The 27,626-nt window shown below is 37.7% G+C and overlaps 1 protein-coding gene across 1 annotated transcript in view; it reads right to left on the minus strand.

The window, feature by feature from the left end:
- Positions 1-26,694, minus strand: part of C6 (complement C6) — a 66,213-nt gene extending 39,519 nt beyond the window's left edge. The window contains exons 1-7 of the mRNA XM_024740354.1: positions 26,574-26,694; positions 20,504-20,666; positions 18,882-19,038; positions 17,458-17,602; positions 12,906-13,047; positions 8,018-8,156; positions 3,105-3,305 (exon numbers count right to left, since the gene is read on the minus strand). Of these exons, the coding sequence (XP_024596122.1) occupies positions 3,105-3,305; positions 8,018-8,156; positions 12,906-13,047; positions 17,458-17,602; positions 18,882-19,038; positions 20,504-20,646 (927 nt within the window). The 5' untranslated portion in view covers positions 20,647-20,666; positions 26,574-26,694. The remainder of the gene's footprint in view (positions 1-3,104; positions 3,306-8,017; positions 8,157-12,905; positions 13,048-17,457; positions 17,603-18,881; positions 19,039-20,503; positions 20,667-26,573) is intronic.
- Between the last annotated feature and the right edge of the window lie 932 nt (positions 26,695-27,626).

Raw genomic sequence — 27,626 nt, forward strand, 5'->3', positions numbered from 1 at the left:
AGTATCACTCTGGCTGCTCTGTTGAAAATAGACTGAAAGACAGTTAAAGAGGAAGGAAGAAGACCCCTTGGATATCTATTGGTATTATCCAGGCCATAGTGTCTTGAGCCATGGATGGTAGCTGTGGAGGTGATAGAACATGGTCTGAATTTGGATGTATTTTTAAGGCAGAGCCAGTAGGATTTGCTGATCGATTGTACATGGGGATGTGAAGAAAAGAAAGGAATCAATCATGTCCTCAAGGTCTTTACTCACAGCCACTTGCACAGTTAGAATTGCCTTTCCCAAAATGGAGAAGACTGGGAAAAGGACAAGTTACAGCAGGAAGAAAAGTCAAGAGCCCAGTTTTGGACATGCTGTCTTTGAGTTGCTTATTAAAATCCAAGTTGAAATGTTGAACAAGCAGTTGGAATAGAGTTCAACTGACAGTGCTGGAAACATAAATTTTGGCTTCATCAACATATAGATAGTATTTGAAGCTGTGAGTCTGGTTGGCATCTCTAAGGGCCTGAGACAGCTAGAGAGAAGAGGCCAGGAACTCCAAGGCCTGAGACAGCTAGAGAGAAGAGGCCAGGAACTAAGTCCTGCATTCTTCCACTTGGAGGTTGAACCTCTGCTATGGATATGGTACATTTGGATTTCAGCAAAACAGTGATCAGTCTCCCATTCAAAGAACACTGGTATCAAGTTGACTTCACCAGTGACACAACTGGACTCTACAGTACATCAAAAAATTATTATCCAGAAACATGGATGGACCTAGAAATTATCATACCAAGTGAAGTATGTCAGACAGAAGTAAGTCAGAAAAAGCCAAATATCATATGATGTTGCTTATATGTGGAATCAAAAAAAACAACAGTACAAATGAACTTATTTACAAAACAGAAACAGATTCACAGACTTCGAAAACAAACTTATGGTTGCCAAAGGGGAAAGGTAGGGGGAGGGATAAATTAGGAGTTTGTGATTAAGAGATACACACTACTATATATAAAATAGACAACCAACAAGGTCCTACCATACAGCACAAGGAACTATATTCAATATGTTGTAGCTAAAATGGAAAAGAATCCAAAAAAGAATATATACATGTGTATATGTATGTATATATACATATATATACATATATATATATATGTATATATGTATATATATATAACTGAATCACTTTGCTGTACACCGGAAACTAACACAATATTGTAAATCAACTATACTTCAATTATAAAAATAAAGCAAAAAGAAAAATTCACTATTACCTTTTAGGGTTCTTTTGAAGATAAATGAAATGCTTGGAAAGATTATCTGTGTAGTGCTATAAGTTCTTATATTTACGTAAATGTATGGATTAATAAATAAAAAATATGAGGGGCACTACGGTAAAAACAGGAGGAGCCATAAAATGGTTCCCTCCAGTGTTGGTGCCATTGGTTCTGGGGTTGGTACCTCTGTCCATTCTTTTCACCTCTCCCCTCAGGTTCTATGATTCAGGGCTCAGTCTCCCCATTCATCTCTTTCAAAAGAACAAACCCTACTTAGAGTGGTGGTTGTAATGAGGAACAGATACCATTTTAAAAGACACTTGTAAATGTCTAAAAATGTCTAATAGAAAATGTCTATCCCCTAAATCATTTAAGAGTTGGAATACATATCTAGGAGATTTTATAAGCAAATAATAAAAGAAACAGGAACAGATGAGGAAAAATTAATGGATGAAGATGCATTTTTATATATTGAAAGAGTTCCATTAGTTTCTGGCAAGATTAGTGGAAAAAGTCCAATACTTAAGAGTACAAAAAAATTGTAAATTTCCAGAGAGAAAACAAAAGAAAGATCAACTTACATGTAATTTTTCCTATGTAACAATAGAAATTAGAAGATAGTGGAATAACATCCACCAGCTATCAAGAAAAGACGACAATGTTCCAAGATTCCTTTATCCAGCCATGATGTTCTTTATCTTTATTGCTCAGTGAAAAGGTAGGCATTTGTGGATACATAAGGATTTAGGGTATATACTTTGCATGTATCCTACCTGAAGAAAATACTAAAAATATGGCTATTGAATGAGAACAGGATCTCAAGAAAGGGAAGATGAAAGAAGAGGAAACAGTAATGAGTATATGGGATGGATATATACATATACATATATATATATGTATATATATACACATACATATACACACATATATAAAATATAATGCAAATATAAAATGCAGATTATGAACTTGAAATTTATAAGTGTTATGTGAGGAATTGTTAATTGGGAAGACAAGAACCAGAATAAATTACAAATGAACATATATAATATATAAATGAATACAAAACAATCCCTAGGAATCCTAGGAATAACTTGAAATACAAAGATTTTGAACTACCTCAATAAAACTGAGGTTTTGGAGCCCTGTTATTATAGTGTTGGGAAAAAGACAAGCAAATATGTTTTCAAGGAGATCTTTGGAATGGGATGTGGGGAATAGGTAAATAAAACATCCTTTGGGAGGCTACAGATATTACTTCAAGGGATAAAAGAAAAACATATGTTCAATTATGCTTGTTAACTAGAGAAAGGTAACTACCAGCAGAATTTAAAAGTTTAGTAGAACTTCCAAAATAACCAAAAGGACAAAAAGGAGTGAACAGAAATGTGACCAGACAAAACAAAAGTAAAGAAATAGGAAAACAGCAATAAAGTTGAGTACAAAAAATTAAAGATGGAAGAAATATGATCAAATATTTCAGGGAATATACTAAATATAAGTTGGTTGAATTTCTCTAGCAAAGGCCCTAGACTGTCAGATCACATTTAAAAAGGAACATTTTGTGGCATGTGATTTATAAGAAATACACCTAAAATAATGAGAAAAATGTTAAAGAGAACACAACCATAAACACAGCCAAATGCATGCAAAAAAGAAGCATTATTATACATATTATCTCTATAACTTTTGAAGTGGGATATAACCACAAAAATGTAAGTCTATTTAAATCTGTGTTAGAAATCCTATTCACTTGATATTAAAAACTCTCTCCTCCTTGAATGATTGCTGGAATTGGTGTTAATTTTCAGGAAAGAATAAAAAGATCAGGAACCATTTCTTTACCTTTTTGTAGGAGGCTTGAATGGCTTGTTTGAAGGCAGAATTATGGGTGCTGCTTTGCTTTCTCTTTGAGGAATAAAAAATTGGTACATGAAAAGAGCTCTTCTCTTGGCCCATAGCTAAACTTTGTTGATCTTTATTATCATCAAGAGAAATTAAATCCTCGTAGAAATCTGTTTCCAAATCATCTTCTTCAGTTTGTACCTGGAGAAAAATCCATATGAAGTAAGACATAATTTAGGAAATATTGGAGTTACTTGTGAACACTTAATGCAATGATCATTCATTCATTTATGCATTCAGTAAATGGTTTGTTGAAGACCCATCTTGCTAGAGAACGAGGTATAGTGTTAGTCCCTGTCTTCAGGGAGTCAAAGTTTAGTGAGGAAGAAAGATAATCACAGACACTTAATTCAATGTGGGTAGTGTTGTGTTGCCAAGGGGAGTGCCACAAATAACTATACAACTCAGAGAGGCAATACCAGGGAAACCTCTATCAAGGAAATGACTCCATAACTGAGATTTAGTGAGGTGATAAGAATAGAGAGTTATTTTTAATCTGCCTGTGAATTTGATGCCATTTGCAAGCTAATGGAAGGTATCTTTCAGAAAAGTGAGGCCTAGAAAAGGGACAGATCCTGTCCTACCCTGCTCTGGCTCCATCACCAACCTTTTAGTCTCATTCATATGTTGGGCATTAGCACTCCACTGGCCAAGTCTGCAAGACAGAGGACAAATAATCAAATAATCCATTGGTTCTGCCTGGTGGGTGGTTATCAGTTTTCACCTGACTGGGTCTGGGAAGAAGAAAAAAAAAAGCCAGTGGGACTTGAATTATGAGTGGAGCAGGTATTTGCCAAGTCCAAGGTAAATCTTTGTTATGGTTATGCTGGTAAGAAGAGAACAATGGACAATTTTTTTAAAGTTGCAAAGTAAATTGATTGAAGAGTACTTCTTTATGTTAAAAATGCTTGTCTGTACATCTGAAACTAACACAACATTATAAATCAACTATATTCCAATAAAAAAAATGCTTGTCTGGTTTGCAATGGAAAAATCCCTTGTTTTAAAATATTCAATATTAAAATGCACTGAGGCAAACCACATGTCACAATTAAATAGCTTGCACAATTAGTCAAGGGAAGAAATAACCCAGCTGTAAGAGAATCTTGCTCAACAGTAAAATACAGTCAAAAGTTCAGTGTTCCTTTGAGACATTGCAGGGCCTGCTAGTTAGCATTTAAAATGTCCACAAATGAGGCTCATCTGTTAACAAAGCAGTGCAACCATATCTAAATGTAGTTGCTGACATCTCTTTACCATTTGCCTAAAATAATTCAGACTACAAATATTTTATTTTATAAATTAACTCTCACACAAGAAAAGATGCGTCAGCCTAAAGAAAACAATATTTGCACGTAATGTAGGGGCATTGGGTCTCCTGGGCAGAAGCTCAGAGAAAATCTGACCACCTATATTGGCTTGGTGGGAAGGCAGTTTTATAGATGAGCAGTGCTGGAAAATTAGATTGAACTGGGAAACTGGGGCCTGGCCTTGTATGCCCTGCTAAAGCATTTGAATTGACGTCTAAATGCAAGATTTTGCATCTGATAAGTTCTTTAAAAATATTATTTGAGTGACTGAAAAGTTGAGAATGTTGTCATCACATTTGTTTTGCAAAGATCATGTTAACTACAGATAACTAAAGTAGAGGCGAGGAGAGCAGTTTAAAAAACTGTTGCAATCAGCCAAGTGATTCAGGAGAATGGCCAGGTATAGGGGAATGGTGGTTGGGTAGAGAGAAAGTGGTGGATTTGACAGATATTTAGGAGGTAAGTCAACAGAAGTTTTTGACCAAGTAAATGTGTATGTGTGTGTGTGTGTGTGTGTGTGTGTGTGAGAGAGAGAGAGAGAGAGAGAGAGAGAGAGAGAGAGAGAGAATGAGTGAATGAATGGGAATGCTGTTTGATGAATGGGAATATGGAAAGCCAAGACAACATTTGAAAGGAGAAAGATGAGCTCTTTTCGTGAGGTGTAAGGAGCAGCTGGTGGGCTCTGATTAGCCCCATCTTCCTAGCTTTTTCCAGGAAGAGATGTTAAGCAAACTCTGGGGAAAAGGTTTAATCCTCTTTTACATTTTATTCTTAGCCCTCCTGACTACCTGTGGATCTTGTGGGCTGATGACCTCCTGGGGCTCGATATGTGTTGACACTTTCACTTTTGTGTTTGAAGAAAGGAGCTGGGTTTGTAGGGAGGGGCAGAAGAGAGTTAAGAGAGAGTTGGGGAATGGAGGGGACAGGGTGACACCTACTTTCTGTGGTGTGAGGGTTAGAGACAGAACCTGAAGTTGTGAATTTCACAAGGGATTTAGGGAGGCTCTGGGGGCATTGCAGATCTACGAAGGCTTGAGGCTTTGGGATATAGCAAGAGACCTTGTCTAGGTAGGTCAGTATATTGGTAAGAATCAAAAGTCTAGTGGTAACTGCACTCTGTAGTTTGCTGGTGACAGCAAGTGCTTTAGCGTACACCCAGTAGCGAGCAGCAGCTCCAAAGAAACGAGAGGAGGATTCCTGAGGCACTGATACAACTCTGGGGACTGGTGCAGGGATCTTATGGTATTTAGCTCTGCATTTAGCGTTTGGAAGATCCCTGAGGGGCAGAATTCTTCCTATGGTCTTCCATTCTGACTTCCTGTCCAATTGCCTTCCTTTCAGGAGCCCCCTCTAATCTTTGTGTGCCAGCCAGCCCATGATTTCATCTGTCTCAATAAACTCTGATACTGTAGAAGAAAGGAAGTCAGATGCCTGCTGAATTTCTCTTCCTCTACTGTTTTCAGTAAGGAATAGCTTAGATTTGCACAGCTGCCTGTTAACGGTATGAACAAAGTAATAAAGAGATCAGTGGAAAGTAAACCAATAGCTGTGACCTTGGGTCTGGTCTTTTCCAAATCTTTGAAGAAATATCACCATGACCTTCCTCAGCAATTGAATATTATCTAAAATTCAATGACGTATAGTTAGAGATCAGCTCAGGCAGCTTCTTAAGGTTGGACAAGTTTCAGAACTACACGGATAACGAAATGAATCTACTTTCTTTTGAATGAGGATTTTTCAGGCTGTATTTCCTGATATAACTTGCCATACATGCTTGGGTTACTAAATTATATGGGTGGAATCAACATTCTGCTGGTAAATGTTTAACAACCAATTCTCTGAGAGGGAAAAAAAAATCTGTGATTTACTACAGCGTTTGCCTTTTCTTGTGCCATAAATATTCCTACTATAGCTGATTTCAAGCTACCTATATGATGCCCCTGAATTCAAACTTGGGAAGAGATGCACAGTGGCAAATTATTAGTATTTTTTTGGTGGGACAACTAATGGTTTATAATGTTTAGCAAGGACTGACAGTTGGCTTTGATGGTTAAGTGTTTTGTCCTGCAAATTATTATATAGTATTTTTAAGATACAATAGGTGTAAGTAACCTCAAGGGCATAGTATCATATAAGTGTAAAGTGTTATCTAAGCCCGTGTTTGCTCTCTTGTGCTGAGCTTAATTAACATTTGTCACTTGTAAAACTGTATAAAAGGGATGCTTGCAGAGAATATAGGCAGTATGTTTCTTTGGAAATTATTGTATTTTGAAAGTAAGCTTATGGATTGGTTGTTTAGGAGTTAGAAAGCATCCTCCAACATAATGATATTATATGTAAATGTCTGGGTTTTAGCTCTGTCTACAAAGCCTACTCAATACATCTTAAGAATAGAATACATCTTCCATCATTGATAGACTTTTTGATGTTATTTTTTCTTTGGAAAAAGGTCTCTTTTGAGTTCCTATTCAGCATACCAGCAAGACCTTTTCTACCTCCCTTGGTAGTGGTGGACCCTCTGGGGTTAGCATCTTCTGGATCTGTGGGGAGATAGTGAGTATTCTCTTTACCTGGTCAGAGTCACATGTTACTCTTGTCGCATCTACCTCCAGGCAGGGATGGGACTTCTCAGGGTAAGTCTCCCCAAACGTGTTTGAATTTAGCAGTTGGACCGCAAGGACATTTCCCCACACCCATTAACATATATTAGATGGTTTTTAAATTGAGTTTGTCAAATGCCTGTATTTATATGAATATAAAAGTTTTTTTTTATTTTTAAGAAGGGATTGAGTGAATTTTGCTGAACACATACTATCTGTAAAGTGGTCTCAGAAATCATTAGATTTTCTGAAATTCTCTCTAGTATGTCAAATTTGTATGCATGGATGTAGCCATTAAAGTCATGTCTTTCCTGTTTCTCTTATAAATTAAAAGAAACAAATTGTTTAGTTCAGCAAGTATGGAGTACTTATCATGTGTAAGGCACTGGGCTGGGTTCTGAGAATATATAGTATGCTGCTTTTTACCTCTCAGGAAAACAAACAGAAAACCAAACCAACTAATAAAATGGGGTGGAAGGTAAGCAGAAGTACCCCCATTATACTTAAATTCATCTTAATTTTTTTTTTGGAAGCCAGGCCCTCTTTTATGTCTAAATTTTGTGGTTATCCGAGAGAACTATGGTAGAAGAAAATTCTGAATAAACCAAGTCATTTATCTGAGTGGGGACATGTTACAGCTATTTGTTCACGGGAGAAAGCATGGACTCTGGAATTTGGAAAAGTTGTGCTTAAATCTCTAATCCACTACTTACTAGCTGTTTAACTTTGGACAAATTAGTTTCCTTATTTTCCACCTGTAAATTGATGATAATAACACTGACCTTACTGGGTTGTAGAAGGATTAAACACCAACACATAAAAGGTGATGAAAAATGTTCATTACCTTTTTATTCTGTCCCTTCCTTCATGACTCATTTTTCATTGGAAATTTAGCTTATAATCACCATTGGCACTTGGAATGCCCCATGATAAGCTGTCGTACCTCGAAGTTGGCATTTTCCAGATTGGCCGGGAAACGGTATGGATTACTTGCTCTACTGCTTTTGACAGTTTTACATATTCCTCCAGTGAAAGAGTTATCGAGGACTTCTCCTCTGGCCTCTCCTGCCAGAAAATGAAACCTATAAACAAAGTAATTTTTAAGAATTCAATAGATGTAGAGCAATCTTTAAAATTTACTGTATATGAAAGAAATTATTCTCTTAGACGTTTTTGACTCATGACAAATGGCTTGAAGGAAAGCCCATTTATTGTAGTTTATGGTGAGGTATCCAAAAAGGGCTGGAAGCCAAACTCAGCCCCTCTGGCTCTGTTAGGTTCTCCCTATTCCATTTATTTAATTGTTCTAGGCTTTCATCATGACATAAAATTTGAGTTTATAATTATTTCATGAGTTACAGAACCAGTACAAACTTTGGAAGTAGATTATGAAATAAATTATTACATAATTAATGCCAATCTGGGTTCTCTTCCTTCAGTATGATCCAGTAAAAGAATTCTTATAGAGAGCTAATAATGAAATAGTAATAGCAAGATTTTAATAGAATTGTAATCATATTATTATAGTTTTTATTAATAACTATGATATTTAAAATTTGTTTAACAAATGCTTACATAATATTTACTATAAGTCTAGTACTGTTGGATCTGTATTTAATATTAATATTATATTTACTTAATATTTATGATAACCATGTGATATAGATATAATTATTATACCCATTTTACAAATGAGGAAATTGAAGCATAGAGAAATTAATTAGCTTAGTACAAATCAAGTATTTAAGAAATTGTTTTGTGGTAGATGAAAACTTTTTTGGAATGCTAATTGTTTTCCAAGTTCTTATAGATATTAATATGTATTCTGTGAAAATAAAAGTTTTGTGTCAAAAATTTGATAATGCTGGATTACATAAGATGAGATAATAGAAAATATATATACTGGTCTCTGCCCCCCATTTCCTGGACCAGAGCTCTCAAAGCCCTTGTAATTTCCTGAATGATGAGAACACTAACAGCATCTTTTCTTCTAGTATTTGTTCTTTGACCCCAGTTTTTGACACTGAGCTCCTAAATCCCTTGGAATTTCTTGTGTGACAGCACTTGTGTGTCTTTTGTTCCAATGAGGTGACTCTTGGTGGGCTCCTGGATGGGGGCTGGTCACCAGAAAGTTCATGCCATGATTCAAGGCTTGGAATTGTTTGCCTTACCCTCCATTCTCCAGAGAGGGGAAAGAGGCTAGAAATAGGAGTAATGATCTATCACACGTATGTAATGAAGCTACCATAAAAATCCCCAAAGTATGGGGTTCAGAGAGCTTCTGGGTTGGTGAGCATATGGAGATGTGGGGGAGTGGTACCTAACCAGGGCATGGAAGCTCCTTCCCCTTCCCACATCCTTGCCCTACCCATCTCTCCCAATAGGATGTTCATCTGTATCCTCTATCATATCCTTTTATAGTAAACTGGTAAATATAAGTAAGTTATTTTACTGATTTCTGTGAGCAGCTTTTGCAAATCAATCAAACCCAAGGATGAGTTCTTGGAAATCTTCTATGTGTCAGAGGCACAGGTGAGAACCTGAAGTTGCAATTGGCATCTGACATTGCAGGGGGCAGGGGCAGTTTTCCAGGACTGAGCCCTTAACCTATGGGATCTGACACTATCTCCAAGTAGATTGGGTCAAAATTCAGTTAAACTGTAGGGCTCCTGGCTGGTGACACAGAGAATTGCTTGGTTGGGGGAAACATACCCCACATCTGGCATCAGAAGTGTTGTGAGTGTGGCAGTAGTGTGAGAATAAATGAGGTACACAGCAGGAGGACCCATATGTGAATCAGATCTCAGTAAAGCTGTTTTTTAAAAAAAGAGTGATTCCTCTGGGTTCTGTAAGTTGTATCTCTTAGTCAAATTCTCACCCTTACTGAATTTGTATCAATAGGTATTTGAGAGAGGAAACAAGAGGAGCTGGTCTGGAAAGAACTTTCCAAAGTACTTAAATTTGCATGACAAACACGTATTTAAGACTCTTTCATTTTCTGAGTTAAGAAGGATCAATGAGGAAAAAAGAATTGTTTACCTTTAACTGCCTTATACCATGTACTATAAATTTGTCACAAACAAGAAAGGGCTTGAGAAGAATGGTTCCCAGGTCATGAGGAATCTATGAAGCTAGCAGCTGCTGGCAGAGAGCCTGAAGGTAGGATTTTTGTGGAGGTGACTCTGTCAGGGTGCGTCTGAGGAAACTTTTAGGAGTGAAGCCAACTATGCAGCAATTTTGAGCTCTATTCTTTCTCCTCCCCTCTGTGGCATTTAAGTTGACTTTAAATATTTTGGTGTTTCAAATACATTGTGGCTTTTAATATTTTAGGTTTCTAAAGTGCTTTATCTAATTTGGCTTTAATGTTATATTTTGTAACTTTTTGAATTTAATTAAAATTTTCATATATACAGATACATAAATATGCATGTGTATTCATGTATTATACGTGTGTGTGTGTGTGTGTGTGTGTGTGTGTGTGTGTGTGTGTGTGTGTGTGTGTGTATGTATACGCGTTTGTACTTTGGATGAGCCTGAGAAAAAACAAACAGCATACTACTATCGCCTGATTCTTGCTTCAGATTTCAGACCTTGTGACTGATGTTGACAAAGTAGCAATGTTGGTATGTCTTATTAAATTCCTTCTTGGAGAGATGCCATTTAAAAAGAGGGATAGCTACCCCGGAAACTTCTTCTTTTGGGTAGAAATGTGTTGGAGGGAGGCAGAGATTCTAAGGCCAGCAGGTTAGAGAGATTCCAGTAAGCAGCTCTCAAAACTCTCAATCTCTGGGGAGGCGAGGAGAGGACTGGCTGTCCCTGAGCCAGTAGGTTTTGCTCATTTCTGAGAACTCTTGGGACAACAGCTCTGGTTGGCACGGGCCCACACGGTCCTTCTGCCAAAGTACACAGAGCATGTGGTCCTCCCCAGCTGTAACTCGAGAGTCTCGACCAACTGAACAAGAGGTGAGTTTGTAATGTCATTCCTAATCAATCAGAACATTAGAAAATGTGATAATCAGTGGGAGTTTCTGGCTGAGTTTTTCTTCCAAAGAAAGGAAAAAAAGAAACCATTTCTGTACCCTGATAAGATGCTGTTGAAACCTTCTCGATGAAATCAACTCTAATTAGGAGTTCTTAGGACAGAACCTCAAATCGGTTTGTAGTCATCCAACATACAGATGAGGAAACTACAGCCCAGAGATGTTCAATTACTTGGTCATGATCTAGTGAATTAATACAGAAGTAGGTCTAGAACACGGCTCCCCTTATTTCCAGACTAATGGCTGTTCCATTGTACTGCTGTCCTTGAGTTTGTTTCAATAGCTTCTAGTTTTTATTCTAATCAAATGAGGTTGTATTTGCAATTTCTGTTGTTTGTCTTTGGTGCCTCAAGGTTTCATTTTATGCAAGTCTGGCCATACAAGTAAAGACAAAAAAAACCCCACTACAAAGCAATAAAAGTTTGTAGAAAACTATTTGCTTTCTGGGCAAAAATTGAAAGAAGAATTCTTTACCATGAGAAAAGGAGAGTACAAGAGATTACTGGGTTTTCTTATGCTTCCAACTAAGGCTTAGCTCTTGTTTTCAATTTTTCTTGTATTTCCTCAAGTTTTCTCAGACACTGCCTCAGTGTAATGAATTTAGAATCCCTTGCCAAACCTCCAATGTCCTTGTGACCTGAAAGAGGAACATTAGAATTTCTGAGCACTACTTAAAGATCAGGAGGAGGGTGGCGTGGCCCACCGAGGTTTCTTCCATTACGTTCTCATCTCTAAGGTGGATATTGTCCCAAATAAGAATGAAATGGTAGAAATAACCCAGGTCTTGGAGTTTGGGTTTGAATCCTGTTCCTCCATTTACTAGCCGTTAAACTTGGACAGGTTAGTTAATCTCTCTGAGGCTCCTTTTCCTGGTTTGTAAGTTGGGCAAGTAGAACCAGATGGTAATGCAGGTCTGACCTTCTGCCCTTAAACTGTACTGACCTACCCATACATCACATAGTCCATGTAAGAGGAAGTTTTGGACGCCCTCGCCATGTTCACATCTCCTCTTACTCCCCTACTTTTTCACATCATTGTTTTTTGATCACCCTATTTTTTCTGTGTTTGCCTGACTCCTTTCCTTCTGGCTCTGTCTCCACTATTGGCTCAGGGCTTGCCTCTCATGCTTGAAGAATGGTTTTGCTTCTTTAGCGTTTTCACTTTCAGTACACTCACAAGCGTACTTTTTGATACCCTTTTTCTCCATTGTCAGTAGGCGTTTTTGGCTGAGGTTTTCTTCCAGGGAATGGAGAAGAAGGAAACGATTTCTGCACATCGATAAGAAGATGCTGTTGAAGCACTCTCATTGAAATCAGCTCTAATTAGGAAATTTTAGGACCTAACCTCAAATCAGTTTGTAGTCTTCCAACATACAGATGTGCAGACTCCACATTTCTGAGTGGGTCCTCACCCTTTCAAGATATAGTCCCGGGAATCCACCGTGGTACCTCCCAGCTTGGCTGGCCTCCCACCAGTTTCCCCCGATCCCCTCCAGAGCTGTCAGAAGGCTATATAAGAATTAAAATAAATATGTTTATGAAGTACTCACAGCGTTGTCCGCTACGAACTAAATATGAAAATGCTAAATTCTTTTATTCCTTAGGAATGAGGATTATGGCCTGCGTGAGCTGCTTGAGCGTGGTAGCCTAGTGTCCGGGACAGGGCTGGTGAGAGGAGTAAGACATTCATGAGGAATGTAGACAATGGTGGGTCTCATTGCTTCATTGTTGCTTCCAACTCATTAGTTCTGAGATGGTCCTACTTCCCAAATGATAAAAAGATGATACATACCCAGTGCCCATCAGCTGTACACTAGGCATGGGATTATACTGCCGTGAGCATACTGATTTTTTTCTCCCACAATTCCTTTCATCTGAATTGTCTCCACAATCATTTTCTCCATTGCATTCCAACTTGCTGGCAATGCAGCGACCTAGTCAAGAAACAGCAACATTGACAACAAATGATCATTTAAGAAAGTATTTGCTGATTTGAAACATGAGTACTTTAAATTTCAAGGGAAGGTTGAGGCAAGTTTTCATTATGTTTGATAAAAAATTAGGAAATATGGAAATGGAATGACAAACTGATGTTTTCCCTTATTTTTTAGGATTACAAGAGTCAGGATATAATTATTTAGTCACTGTTGAGCTCATTGTCTTAAATAAGGGAAATAATTCTAGAATCCCATTACCATTACAGTGAGCTTGCTGCGGAAATCATCTTCTGTAGGAGAAAATTAACAATAGGCTCAGAATTTTTCTTGATTCAGGAAAACAGACTCAAGGTCACTGTTTTTTTCAAAAAAACTATAATTTCACACACACGCGTCTACTGGTATACATAACAACGTGGCTGAATGTCTGAAATTTTATGTTGGGTGAAATAAGCCCGACACAGAAGAGTCATGCCGTTTGAATCCTTTATCTGATATTCAACAACAAGGAGAGAGATTAACTGGAAAGAGGAAAGCAGGAACTTTTTGGGTTTATGGAGATTTTCTGTACCTTGATTGGGGATTGTTTACATGGGTGTATATATTTGTCAAAATCAAATCGCACACTTACTATCAGTGTATTTTACTATACATAATTATTACATATTTTAATGTAGATATTCACTGTTTATGATTACTGTTAATAATTGTTTCACTGCATATAATTTACTATATCTAATTTTTTTTTTGGACAAATTAAATGCCTAGGTACTACAGTATTAGGTAGCAGTTTGAGTGAATTTAGATAATAGTACCAACTCCATGTACCCAGACAATTCCCTTCCTTTTTAAACTTGATGAATTTCATAAGGATCCTAGGAATCAGTATGTGCCTATATATTACTGAAATTGAAATGGTTTATGTACAATGACAGATAGCCCGCCTCCTGCCCCTCAGCCTCTTGCCTATAGTCAGGGATGCGGGCATCTGTACCATTACGTACAGGTCTCACTGACAATGATTAAATGTTTTACTCAGGATTATCTGGTTACCTATTTTAAATTGTGATTAACATCTCACTACAGCTATGCATGACTATTTGGACTAACTGAAATGCTTGGGGAAATTGGGTATTCTATTGAATTAAATTTTTGTACTAATAAGGAGTTCCCCAGAAAGTACTTAGTTTTTTGGTGAATAACATTCAGTAAGAAGGTAGAATGTAATGAAAGTAATTAAGTCCTCCTTTGATTATTCAAAATCTTGTATCGAGACCATTATTATAGTTCTGAACATCATAAACATACAAGACTGAAAATACAGAGGGAATTGAATTCCTGTCATTCCCAAGATATCAACTGAAAGACGCTCTGTTTTTAAAACAGCACATCTCTAGTTTTTCTGTTTGTTTTTCTTAGGGCAGAGCAGAATGGGTAATTTAGTATGCAATAGAGATGCTTTTCCTAAAGAAAAAGAAAGGACAAATGTGATAGTTTTTAAAAGTTTTGAACCTAGCACTCACAAATATGAACAAAAGCTAATTTTTGATACAGTTACATTAAAACATCTCCCATTTTATCAGGTGGAGGTAGGGGTACACATGTAAGGTACGGTTCTCATTAACGTAGGTTTGTGAGCAGGGTACCAGGTATGTTAGGAATTCTATTCATTTGGTACTTCCAGGGATATTAGAGAGGATTTATTAACAAGGGTAGGGATGAAAGCAAGAGGAATTCTCTTCAGTGATGTTTAGGAATGGGTGGCAGGAGTGATATAGGTCTGTGACGGGACACAGCTGAGAATGATTCCAGGACTTGGAAACACAATGGAATAGGAAGCACAAGGGGAGAGAGATTGTAAGCCATAAATATATCCTATACCAAAGAAGGAATGGGAAAAATGAAGGGAAATTCGGATAATACAGGATTTGTAGAAGTCAGCATGCTTTAGCCAGCACATGCATATATATACTTACACCTGGAACTATGTAGTCATTTGAATGGTACATGATTTTCCTATTTACTTGAACTGATTTGTGTTACTACAATGGTATATTATTTTTATAACTAGGTGCAAATTCTCATCTTTATGCTTAAAGTTACAACTTTGAGAGAGGAGTTGGCATAGTGCATGGGGATTATCCTCATGGGTACTTCTCAAAGATCCATGTATACATTAAAGTAATATATTCCGTCTTGGGGGACTCTGAAGATGCAATCGTGAGAGAGGAAAGGAAAGATAGACATTTTTTGATGTTGTTGTTAACTGAGCCAAACATCATTCTGAGTCAGACAAATAATGGTCCATTCAACATTTTATTCCCTTTCAGAGTGGCATTAGTGGATGTTTCTAGGAGAGCACAGTGGTATATCATCTTCAGTGGAATATTTAACAACCAATAGGCCATGGCACCACTCAGTCAGAATGGATTCCAACCATATTTGTGCCAGGGATTAGCTGGTTAGTGGTTGGATCCTAGGAAGATCTAGAGATTCTTGGTGAAGGGATCTGGACAGTAGGGCAGAGGTCACTAAGAGACCTCAGGGTAGCAGCTGCTTACCAACCATTACAGATGTATTTCAACAGCTCAGTTTCTATCACTAGTTATGGACATATTGCTGATGAACTAGACGTCAGCTGTGCCTATACCACTAACTTTCCTGAACTCCCTCATTATGAATTGTTAGCTCATGGATGTGTCTAAAGCCTTCTCAAACTTGTGGATATTTCTGGCCTAAACAAAGCTCTTTTGTAATAAATCTCATAGATTTATCATCTATTGAATAAAAGAGCTCTTCCTGGTAATCTGTTCTAAAAACTACCCTTCAAGGTTCAAAGAGTTGTGCTTCAGTTCTAAATTTTTATCTTAATATTCTGGTTCTACTGTTAAGGTCTGCATTCCCCTGAGCCATTGCCATCAAGATTTTTCTTATATTCCCTCTTTTGTCAATATGTGACACGACCTTATTTTTGTAGGCATAATGTCTCTCTCCCTACCCATGTCCCACCCTCACATCTCAGGTTTGGGGGATGAGGTACAGAGGGAAAACCCTGACACAAGCATTCCTGCCTGACACTCAGAAAAGATTGGCAAAGCTGAAGGCAGCAAGCAAGGAGTAAGAAGAGAGAAACATTAGACCCAGGTCTGGGGTCAATTTTCTATAGGAATTTGAAATCTGCTATTTAGTTCTAAATACTTTTCAGTGTATCTCAGAGTACACAGAAATGATGGGATTTTATTCATCTGAACTCTAATTTTAACTTTAAATTGACTATTTATATAAGAAATCAGTGAACGATGGCCCATGGATGAAAACTGACCTGCCACTTGCTCTTGTAAATAAAATTCTATTGGAACACAGCCATGCTCAATTGTTTATCTACTGGCTATGGCAGCTTTGATGCTAAGACACCAGAGCTGAACAGCTGCTGCATAGACCGTGTGGCCAGCAAAGCCTAGAATATTTGCTATCTGCACCTTTCCTGAAAAACTGCGTAGAAATCTCGTCTAGACTGTTCAAAGTGTTGAGCTTTGGAGAGCCATTAATTAGCAAGAGAATACACAGATTAAGTGGTATATTCAAAATTTGATTATAATCTAATGATACTTAAATTAAAAAACTTACAATTTTCTGAATGAGAATTGGACTTGAAGGGAACATTGCCACCATTTAAATCATTTTCAACCTCCTCTTCTGACAATTACCTTTGGAGTCATTCAATGGACCACACCAGAAAATTTGTCACATCATCTCTAGTCATCTCCTTGACATACTATCTTAGCTTTAATATTCTTATCTTAATAAACGATATTAAAATTTTAAAACTGTCACCCCTTTTCAATTGCTTATTCTGATTCTAGATTTGTGCTTCTTAATAACCGATTTTTTTTTTTTTTTGCGGTACGCGGGCCTCTCACTGTTGTGGCCTCTCCCGTCGCGGAGCACAGGCTCCAGACGCGCAGGCTCAGCGGCCATGGCTCACAGTCCCAGCCGCTCCGCGGCATGTGGGATCCTCCCGTACCGGGACACGAACCCATATCCCCTGCATCGGCAGGCGGACTCTCAACCACTGCGCCACCAGGGAAGCCCTAGCCAATTTTTAAAAGTATCTGCCTCTTCCTCCGTTTCCTTCTCCTCATTCTCTTCTTACTGCTGTATCACAGGGTAGGAACCTGGGAGTCGTACTTGATGAGCAAATGAATCAAGTAAGTGGTCAAGATGATTATAGCTTGAAAGCTGTAATTTTACACATGAATAGCGTGTAATTGGTAGCATAACACCCCTGTCCCCACAGGCTTAAAATATGGTGGGACTTCTCTATCATGACTTTCACTGGGAGTCAATTGGAATAAATTTATTTAGTCATTTTTAATGAAGACTGAACATTTTCCAAAAGTACATTACCACTGTCACAGCGGAACTTATTCTTGCAGTCAACCTCTTCAATTTTGCAGAGCTTAGAAGGGATGCATGGTTGAAAGGTCATGAGGGGCTCAGTACATGGTTGTCCTCCAAACTGACTGGGGCGCAAGATGGACCTAACTTTAAACTGAAAGAAAAGGAGAGAAAGGTGAGTAACTGAGGCTGGGTCAAAGCCAAGAACTATCTAAGAAAACTGGGCTTCTCAATCACAATAGTGATTTTTCCTATAGTGGCGTTTGCTGAATTAAATAATGACTTTTTCCAGTTCTATTATTGTGTGTCCTTAGGGAAGTCAATACTTTTTGGGTCTCACTTTTCCAACCTGTAAAATGAGGAACTGGGACAAAAGATTTCTTAAGATTTCTAACTCTGAAATCATATGATTCTAAATTGAATAGAAATCAAATGCACACATATTTACTGAGCGTGTCCTGAGTGCAATAAATCTTCCAGGTAATAACAGTAGCTCTTTTATTCCTCAAAGATAGTGTGACGTGATAAATGTGAAAGGATTTGGGGGCTCTTTTGCATGAGGAAGTCACCATGGAAACCAGGGCTGACACATTCTCCTCACTTTAAAAGATTTTAAACAGGCAGTAGTAAAACAAAGAGTCAGAGACGGAAAGAAATAGGACAGGATTAAAAAGTACTGACTTTGAAGTCAGAAAAATCCAAGTTCGAAATGTAGTCTTCTATTCATTAGTGGTGTATTCTTGGGCAAATTACTTAACCCCTAATGAGCTGTCACTTCCTCATCTATAAAATGGGTAGAAAAACAATGTGATGTGAAGTTTGAATAAGGTGATGTACGTAAAGGGCGTAGAACAATTTCTCTCAGAGAGTGGGTGCTCCAATAATGAGTTCTTTCTGCTTCCCTAATGTCTGAATGCTTAGCCCCTGATCTGACTGGGGTTCACATGGGCCAGTGTCCTTACAGGAATGAGCTTGAGATGGGTAAATATTGCAGCTGGGGACAATAAACAAATAGAGGGACTTTCCCATGGGGAGAGGGATGTTAGAGGAAAGGCAAGGAGTCATTTTAATTAATGCCCCTCATTTCTGTCTGATTTTAAACCTTGGACTGAAATCCCCATTTTTTAGCACTTGTTTTTGCTTTGTGAGCTCTCAGAGGGCACAGGCAGTGGAATTCAGAGCTGGGCGAGTGCAATACCAATTCTGGGGGGTAGAACATTGTTTTTGGTGTTCACATGACAAGAAACCATGCAAAATGAATCCTCCTTCCCCCCCAACATGTTGCTAAATGGAATTTTCCTGCAATGGAAGCTGGGACAGTTCATTTTCAAATATTGAAGAAATTCAGCATTTCTATGACTGTTGAGTCTGTCAGGGAATTCGAGAATTTTACTGTGATTCCGACTTCCTGAATACACCCACATATCACCTACCTGTTTTTCAACACAAGGGTCACAGTCTGACCACGGTCCATAATCTCCCAGAAGGCAATTGATAGGACAAGTTTGCCAGTTACATTCTCTGGTCTCCTGCTTGGTGCAAAGCTGGTCGCAAAAGTTTTCCAGATAGTACTGATTCACAACGATTTGTCTGTAACAGTGAGGAAAAAGCTGCTCAGAATGAGTGTATTCATTGTGGCTCCAGCTCCATAAGAAAAAGATCATCGACTCAATTACAGTGAATACAAGGAAAGAAGGTTTTCATGGAAAATCAGGCAGTGTGGCATATGTGCAATTCTTACCACTTACTGGAACTCAGCACTGGGTCCATAATTTGTTGGGCCCTGTGCAAAATGAAAATGGGGCGGGGGGGCTCACGTTCAAAGCTTATTAAGAATTTCAAGAAAATGACTGCAGAGCATTAAGCCAAGCACAGAGCCCTTCTCAGTGTGCGGTCCTGTGTGACTGCACAGGTCACACGTCCATGAAGCTGGCCCTGACTGAATTCCTGGAAGGGACTGAAAGGGAAAGAAAAGGAAGAAGAAAGTTTCTGCAAATTGCTTAGAAGATGACAACACAGGGTGATAAATACAATGATTGTGATAGAGCCAGAGTGCCGTGGGCCCAAAGAGTAAGGGAGAAAGTGACATGAGAGATACATTTTGAAAAATTCATGTGAATTTCCCAGGCAAGAAAGGGAAGGGCATTCAGAAGGAAGATCACGTGCAAAGATTAGAGGTGGAGAGTATGACACGTCCGTGGAGGGACCTGTGGGACGGACCTGAGAAGTGCATAATTGAGAGGGATGGAATATATTGTGGTACTTTATTTGGTAGGCAGTAGAGAGCTACTGAGGGACTCTTGAGTCGAGAAGTATTATAAACAAATCTGTTCTTACATCCTTCGTGGATGGTTTATTGGGGCAGTCAGTTGGTGATTTAATGACACTCACGCTACATATGTAAAAATAGTTTTCTAAAATAGATCTCAAAAAAGTGCTATAACAGTTAAAACACATTAAATATATGCCTTTCTCCTCCAAGTCATGTGTGCATCTTCATGGACTAGAAATATCTAACAGATTTAAAGAAACTGTGGGGGATGAGTAGTCTGAATTGATGAAAAGGCTGAATTATTAAATGTTATCAAGTAAACACAGTTTCTTGCCTACTGGTCCATGACAACAATCAAGCTAATAGCTAGCAGTGCTGATCAATTGATGTCCTGTTAGACTGAGTAGAAAATTCTCTATAATTAACTCTCTAACTGTAGGCAAGCAGAGTTATGTGCTGATTGAAAAAAAGCCTGAGTAGTGATTCTAAGTTAGTCAACTGAAAATATTGCACAGATTCTTAATTAAATTTCTTTGAAACACCTCAATTTTCGTGGAGAACAAAAGTAGACTCCATTTCAACCTCATGTGGAAAAGACCTCAAATTGCATCCAAATTCATGAATTCTTTTCAGAATTAAAAAAAATTGTGGATTATAGTCTGCAAAAGTTATACTTTTAGATATATTTTTTTCCCCATCACTTAGTGTGGCACTTTTGATTTTGCTAACCCTGTCCTTGAGGTTTTACAGGGCACAAAGAAAAGCTACAAAGTCCACACCCACCTCTGTCTGGTCTGGGTTCCAGAATTGCAGGTCTTTGAGCAGCTGGACCACTGAGTCCATGGGTAATGATCACAGAAACAGGCTTGGCCCTTGTCAATCAGAGCACTCAGCAGGATGAAATATAAGACGGAGTGTCTGGCCATGCCTGGAGAGCCTCCAGACCCTGAAAAGAAATGATATAAAACATACCAAACATCTGTGAGGTAAAACTTTACAGGTCATTCTCAGTTACAACCTCAAATATGATCTTAGAAAACATCTTGCCTTCCTTAAGGCAAAGTAGCACCTGTAAATTCACATGCTTATGAGTATAAATGTTATTTCTAAAGATTTTTAGGGTGGACATTCCCATAGTTACAAACCCCAGTACTAGTAAGTTTCTCTGAACTGTCAGTGATAGGCTACAAGACAAACTATGTAGTATATATTTGTATCTCATTTCATTCCTAAATGGAAATTTTTATGTAATCTTATACTTTTCAAAAAAACTGCTTATTGTGTGTGGACAGTGCCCTCAAATACTACCTAGTACTACCTTTCAGTTTTTCATACTTTTCTGGGCCTGGGGAAGGACTTTGGAACCCTTCTTTTTGAAGCTCTATTTACTTTTCTGGCACCTTGGAAGCTTGTTAAAGAGAGTTCACTGTCCAACTATCTCTAGTTTTAGAGTCATAGAAGTTAGAGCTGGAACGGATCTTTGAAACCTTCAGATTAAACTCCCTCATTTTGTGGATGATGAGACGGAGGCTTATGCAGGAACAGTAAGGTTGAGACTACATGACAAGTAACAGCCCAAGACTCCTCATTCTTGGATGAGATGCATTCCTTCGTTGAATTTCTAATAACGCTAACTAGTGTTCCTGGAGCATCTAGATGCTTGGAACTCCACTACCCAGAACACGAGAGGGTTTATTCAGATGTGGCTGAATGCCAGAGAAAACTTGGACCAGTGGTTCCTCATGTGCTGTGGAGCCTTGAGGATCTGTGTGTTATTGGATGGAAATTGCAAAACTGTTATCTGCCCTCCCAATATTGCCATTTTGATTTTTGTATCTCTAACAAAACACACAACATGGTTAAATATGTACAGAAAATGCTGCTGTAATTAGTATAGTAACTTCCATTTAAAGAAATATTAATAGAATGCCATTCACCTAATTTCTCTGTGTCTCAGTTTTATTATCCATAAAATAGGGAATACTTTTACCTTCTTCATAAGACTTTTGTTAGGATTCAGTAAGAAGAAAATTCATGTAAAGTGCTTAGAACAATCCTTGGTATAAAATCATCACTCAATAAATATTAATTTTTCAAAAGAGTAGTAACACTTGAGTGTTTCAAAGTTAATTGTAGCTATCGGTCATGAATTTTTCAAAATAATGGGCTCCTCAAATTAAAGCAAGAATCTTGTGAAAATTGAAAATATGTTTTGATGTTAAATAAGACTATCCATGTTTAACATGATTTAGAAATACGGCTTTAGTTACTTTTCATCTTACACATAAAATCAGATCCCTGACCATCTTTTTTGAAATTACAATTTCCCACCAGTGTTTCCTATCCTCCTTCACTGCTTTATTTTTCTCTGTTATTCATACCTTCCTAATATATAAAGTACTATGTAATTTAAATAAATATCTCCTCTTTCCTTTCTCCTTCTTCACTAAAATATGAACACCATGACAGTTGATCTTTTTTGTCTGTTTTGTTCATTTCAGCATTTAGAAGAATGAGAGCAAGCATACCACGCAATGAATAAATGTTGTAGAATTGAGTCTAGGAAACAGTTTAGAAACGGGTTTTGATGAAATCTGAATAATGTAATTTAAGTCCATAATTACAGCCACTTCTGTAATATTATTCTCAAAATTTCTGCCAAATTAAGTATATTTCATAGACTAGAAATGAACTTGTCTGTTCAGTTGTCACCCATTGTTTCAGCAAGAGTGATAGTTTGTAGCATAACTGGTTTATTTCTAGTTTGTTGTAATAGTTGATTGAAATAAAAAACTAGATCTCTTGAGATTCAAATTTATTTTTAGAACACCATAATATATTAAGTTAGTCTGCCTCTTATTTATTTGATAATATTTATTGTGTTCTAAAATATATAGAAATGGATGAAGAAGAAAATTAAGATGATTTATTATATAACCAACCAGAAAAATTCTGCTGACATTTAAAAAATACATATAATATATGTCTGCATTTGAAAAGTTTAAAAAGAACAGAAAGAAAAATGTAACACCTGAGGTCTCTTCTACCTATAGCCAGAACCTCTTCCTACACATAATCACTTTTCTCTTTTTATAGGTAGAAAATGGAGGGAAAATTCTTCCACACATTCCCTTACACATATACATGTATGCATGTTCTTTAAATATATACACAAAAAAGAAGTATGATGTATATTACTCTGTACTTTTTTCATTTCACAGTATACTTTAAAGACATTTCCATATTAATAGATGTATATCTACTTCAATTTTTTTCTCTTAGCATTCTTTTTTTTTTTTTTTTGCGGTACGCTGGCCTCTCACTGTTGTGGCCTCTCCCGTTGCGTAGCACAGGCTCCGGACGCGCAGGCTCAGCGGCCATGGCTCACGGGCCCAGGCGCTCCGCGGCACGTGGAATCTTCCCGGACCGGGGCACGAACCCGTGTCCCTGCATCGGCAGGCGGACTCTCAACCACTGCGCCACCAGGGAAGCCCCCTAGCATTCTTTTTTAAAAAATTTTATTTATTTGGCTGCATTGGGTCTTTGTTGCTGCACTTGGGCTTTCTCTAGTTGTGGCGAACAGGGGCTACTCTTTGTTTCAGTGCATGGTCTTCTCATTGCGGTGGCTTCTCTTGTTGCGGAGCACGGGCTCTAGGCATGGGGGCTTCAGTAGTTGCTGCATGTGGGCCCTAGAGTGCACGGGTTTCAGTAGTTGCTGTGTGTGGGCTCAGTAGTTGTGGCACATGGGCTCAGTAGTGGTGGCTCACAGGCTCTAGAGCACAGGCTCAGTAGTTGTGGCGCAGGGGCTTAGTTGCTCCATGGCATGTGGGAATCTTCCTGGACCAGGGATTGAACCCGTGTACCGTGCATTGGCAGGCATATTCTTTTTTTTTTTTAGATGTTGGGGGTAGGAGTTAATTAATTAATCAATTTATTTTTGCTGTGTTGGGTCTTCGTTTCTGTGCAAGGGCTTTCTCTAGTTGTGGCAAGCGGGGGCCACTCTTCATCGCGGTGCATGGGCCTCTCACTGTCGCGGCCTCTCTTGTTGCGGAGCATAGGCTCCAGACACGCAGGCTCAGTAGTTGTGGCTCACGGGCCTAGTTGCTCCACGGCATGTGGGATCCTCCCAGACCAGGGCTCGAACCCATGTCCCCTGCATTAGCAGGCAGATTCTCAACCACTGCGCCACCAGTGAAGCCCTGGCAGGCATATTCTTAACCACTGTGCCACCAGGGAAGTCCTATCTACTTCATTATTATTATTATTATTTTTTTTTGCGATACGCAGGCCTCTCACGGTTGTGGCCTCTCCTGTTGCGGAGCACAGGCTCCAGACGCGCAGGCCCAGCGGCCATGGCTCACGGGCCCAGCTGCTCCGCAGCATGTGGGATCTTCCCGATCGGGGCATGAACCCGTGCCCCCTACATCGGCAGGGGGACTCTCAACCACTGCACCACCAGGGAAGCCCTACTTCGTTATTTTTAATGACTGCATAGTTTTATACTGTATCGATGTATTATACTGAACTTAACCATTATTCTAACTGTAGACATTTAGTATACATACATAATGCAATAAACATCTTTATATTTTAGCATACTTTTGTAGTATATCCATGGGACCAACAAATATTCCTAGCAGTAGAATGGCTCAGTCAAATGATATAAATTTTAAAATGTTGATAGATTTTGCCAAATTGCCCTACTGAAATATTGCTCCCTCAAAAGTCTCAGAGGATGAGTTAAAATTATATTTTAATGTGTTTACTTTATGTTTTTTTATTTGGATGAAAGGGTACTTCAGTTAAAAAAATGAGTCTCCTCATTTTATATATCTTCATTCAAGCCAAGAGTTTGAGATCAGATACAAGAATTGTTTCCCCACAAAAAAATTTTTTTCTCCAGTATGCTCAGAAGTTAGAGCATTTCTTCATAATAAATCAGTAAGCATTTAAAATTTTTTTAAATTTTTAATTGAAGTATAGTTGAACCACAATGTTGTGTTAGTTTCTGGCATACAGCAAAGTGATTCAGTTATAATCTTTTCCATTATGGTTTAGTACAGGATATTGAGTATAGTTGCCTGGGCTATACAGTATGACCTTGTTGTTTATCTACGTTATATATAGTAGTTTGTATCTGCTAATCCTGATTTCCTAATTTATCCCTCACCTGCCCTTTTTCCTCTTGGGTAACCATAAGTTTGTTTTCTATGTCTGTAAGTTTGTTTTTGTTTTGTAAATAAGTTCATTTGTATCATATTTTAGATTCCACATATAAGTGATATCATAGGGTATTTGTCTTTTTCTTTCTGACTTACTTCACTTAGTATGTAAGTCAGTAAGCATTTTTAAACTGTCTTACAAGCTCAGAGAAAACTGCTAGAATAAAAGCAACTAAATCCCCTGACATATGGCTGAATATACCCTTCAATTTAAAATGGAATTGACACACATTTGAGTATCCATTGAGTGAAATAAAAAGAAATAGAATTCATTATCATTGTCTGGGGAGGGTAGAGAGAAACTGAAGATGCTCCCCATGATTTTTATCCAAGTTTTTTTATCCAACTCATAGATAAGCTGCTACAGCCCTAAGCTATTTCAATCATAAAAAAGAGAGGCTCCTTTAAAGACCACTGCACTTGCCTGCCAATTTTATTTCACTGGTATGTAACTCACCTTTTCTGGTTTTCTTCAGCAGCACAGAACCATAGACTTTGGGACAAGAGTGTCCAGAAATTAGGCTGTGATCAGACCAAATACATAGTATGAGTCCTATACCCTATACATCAGACCCAAGTTGAGATTGGTTTTCAACTGTCTTCAGGGCCCTTGGGAGCTGAGGCTCCTAAACAATGTGAAGTTTCCCTGTTAATCACTAGACAGACCACCACCCCATCCCCCCACCCCCAAATTGGGATCTTCTCATATAGAAACTGCTTCAGCAAGGAAACTTAAAAGAGGGGGTTTTTGTTGTTGTTTGTTTTTCTTATTAAATTTTGAACAGATAGATATTTTCCAGAATAATTCAATTGTAGAGAAAACAAATTCTTAAAGTATTTTTTGGAATCAGCATGTAAACAATAGGTAGAAGTTGAATTACAAGAGATTACCAGTTCTCAATTCTCAGCAGATGCTATCTGTTTTAACGTCCAAAAGCTTGAAAAATATAGGTGGATTTTATTCCAATTATAATCAAAAACTGTAAGAGAACTCATGTAAAATATTCTGATCTCTTCTTTGGCTATAGTATTCTGAGACAATTTGGAAAATGCTAAAATGAAGATGGTAATGCCAAAGCTTCTTATTTGAGGAAATGCTAATAAAAGAGCTAATTAGTAGGTTCTCTTTTTATAACATTTTATTGTTATAAGGAAAAATTGTTTTATGTTAAAATGATAATTTTAATTCAAATAAAGAGAATTATTTCTCTTATTTTTTTACTAGCATAGCCCAGCATCTAATATCAAATGCTTCCTTATTTATTAATTTTCAACATCTCTAGGCATTTTGGAGATATCCAAAATTTCATGCAGGCATTATACCCATTACCATACAATTTTCTTATAAACATGGAACAAAAAGAATGTTCAGTGAATAGAGGAAGATAGTTATGAAAAGTCTTCCACTGCAGTAACATAGTAGAAGAGCAGCAGTCTGCAGTTTTCTCATAATTGTCATCCCCTCTTGAACTCTAAAAATTAGTGATCCCATTGAACCATTGAAGATGGCTTTTGTGAGCATTTGGGGAATTCTAGCACAGGATGAAATCCATTTTATTCTGACCTGTCACCTTCCCACGTCCTTGACTTACATGAATGATTTGTCCCTAAGGCAGTTCAACACATCTTACCCGACAGGTTCAGAGGATGCTCTAGTTTGCCCCCAACTGCAGGTTCTTCCTTTCCATCTTCTTGTAAATGTCTTGAATCTCTTATTTCTTATTTTTTCCTTCCACACATGCCCTGGAAGCTCAAGAAATTATATTTACCACTGCTAGGGCAGGCTGGGGCGTTCTGGCACATGACTAGTCTTTGGCTAAACGGTATGTTTGTTTTACTTTTAACTGTAGATTAGCTCATAGAAAAACTTGATTTCACCAAGGCAGCTCTCTGGAAGGACACTTCTTTAAGAAATATAAATATTTTGGTTCTTTTGAGAATTAAGCAAAATCGTTATATCTTATATTAAAAGAAAAACAAATGGCTGTAAGCTCTTATGTTTTTTCATGCATGAAAGGGTAAGTCTGTTAGAAACATGATATATGATTTTGAAATATTAATACAAAGGAGATCATTATGTCACTCACCTTAAACAGAGTTTGTGGTATCCAGGGAACTAATCTGCAGTGGCTAAGGAAACAATAGGTACTCACAGTGAAAAGGGTTTATAAGACAATCCAAACAAGTCTTTTTTCCCCATTGCTAACTAACACAAGGTCATGTCCCAGAGATCTAACAACACCTAGAGTGCTGTTAAAATAAACATTCCCTAGAAACTCTGGACTTTGCAAATGATCACTTAAATCAACAGTAACCCTGCAACTCTTCAGAGTGAGATATTGCACAGGGTCCTGATTTTTCAATGATTTTCCCATTCAAGTAATATTGTAATGGGTATTGCTACTGAAAAGTTTCTGACTTCATTTCGAAAAACTTTTAGAATAAATTGTTTAAAATTGCGTTCCCCCTTTAGGAATTTGTCCATTTAATTTAAAATATATAGATTTTTTCTCATTATATAATATTTATTGAGAAAGATTTAGAACATGTGGAAAAGTATGAAGAGGAAAACTAAAATCATTTTTTATAAACAAACAAAACCACTATTGATATTTGGAGTAAATACTTCCAGTCATATAATATGTATGTATATGTGTCTCTCTGTGTATGTACACACATTCAAA

The sequence above is a fragment of the Neophocaena asiaeorientalis genome, unplaced genomic scaffold (genome assembly GCF_003031525.2).
Source record: "Neophocaena asiaeorientalis asiaeorientalis breed wild unplaced genomic scaffold, Neophocaena_asiaeorientalis_V1.1 scaffold57, whole genome shotgun sequence".
In the NCBI taxonomy this organism is placed as follows: domain Eukaryota; kingdom Metazoa; phylum Chordata; class Mammalia; order Artiodactyla; family Phocoenidae; genus Neophocaena; species Neophocaena asiaeorientalis.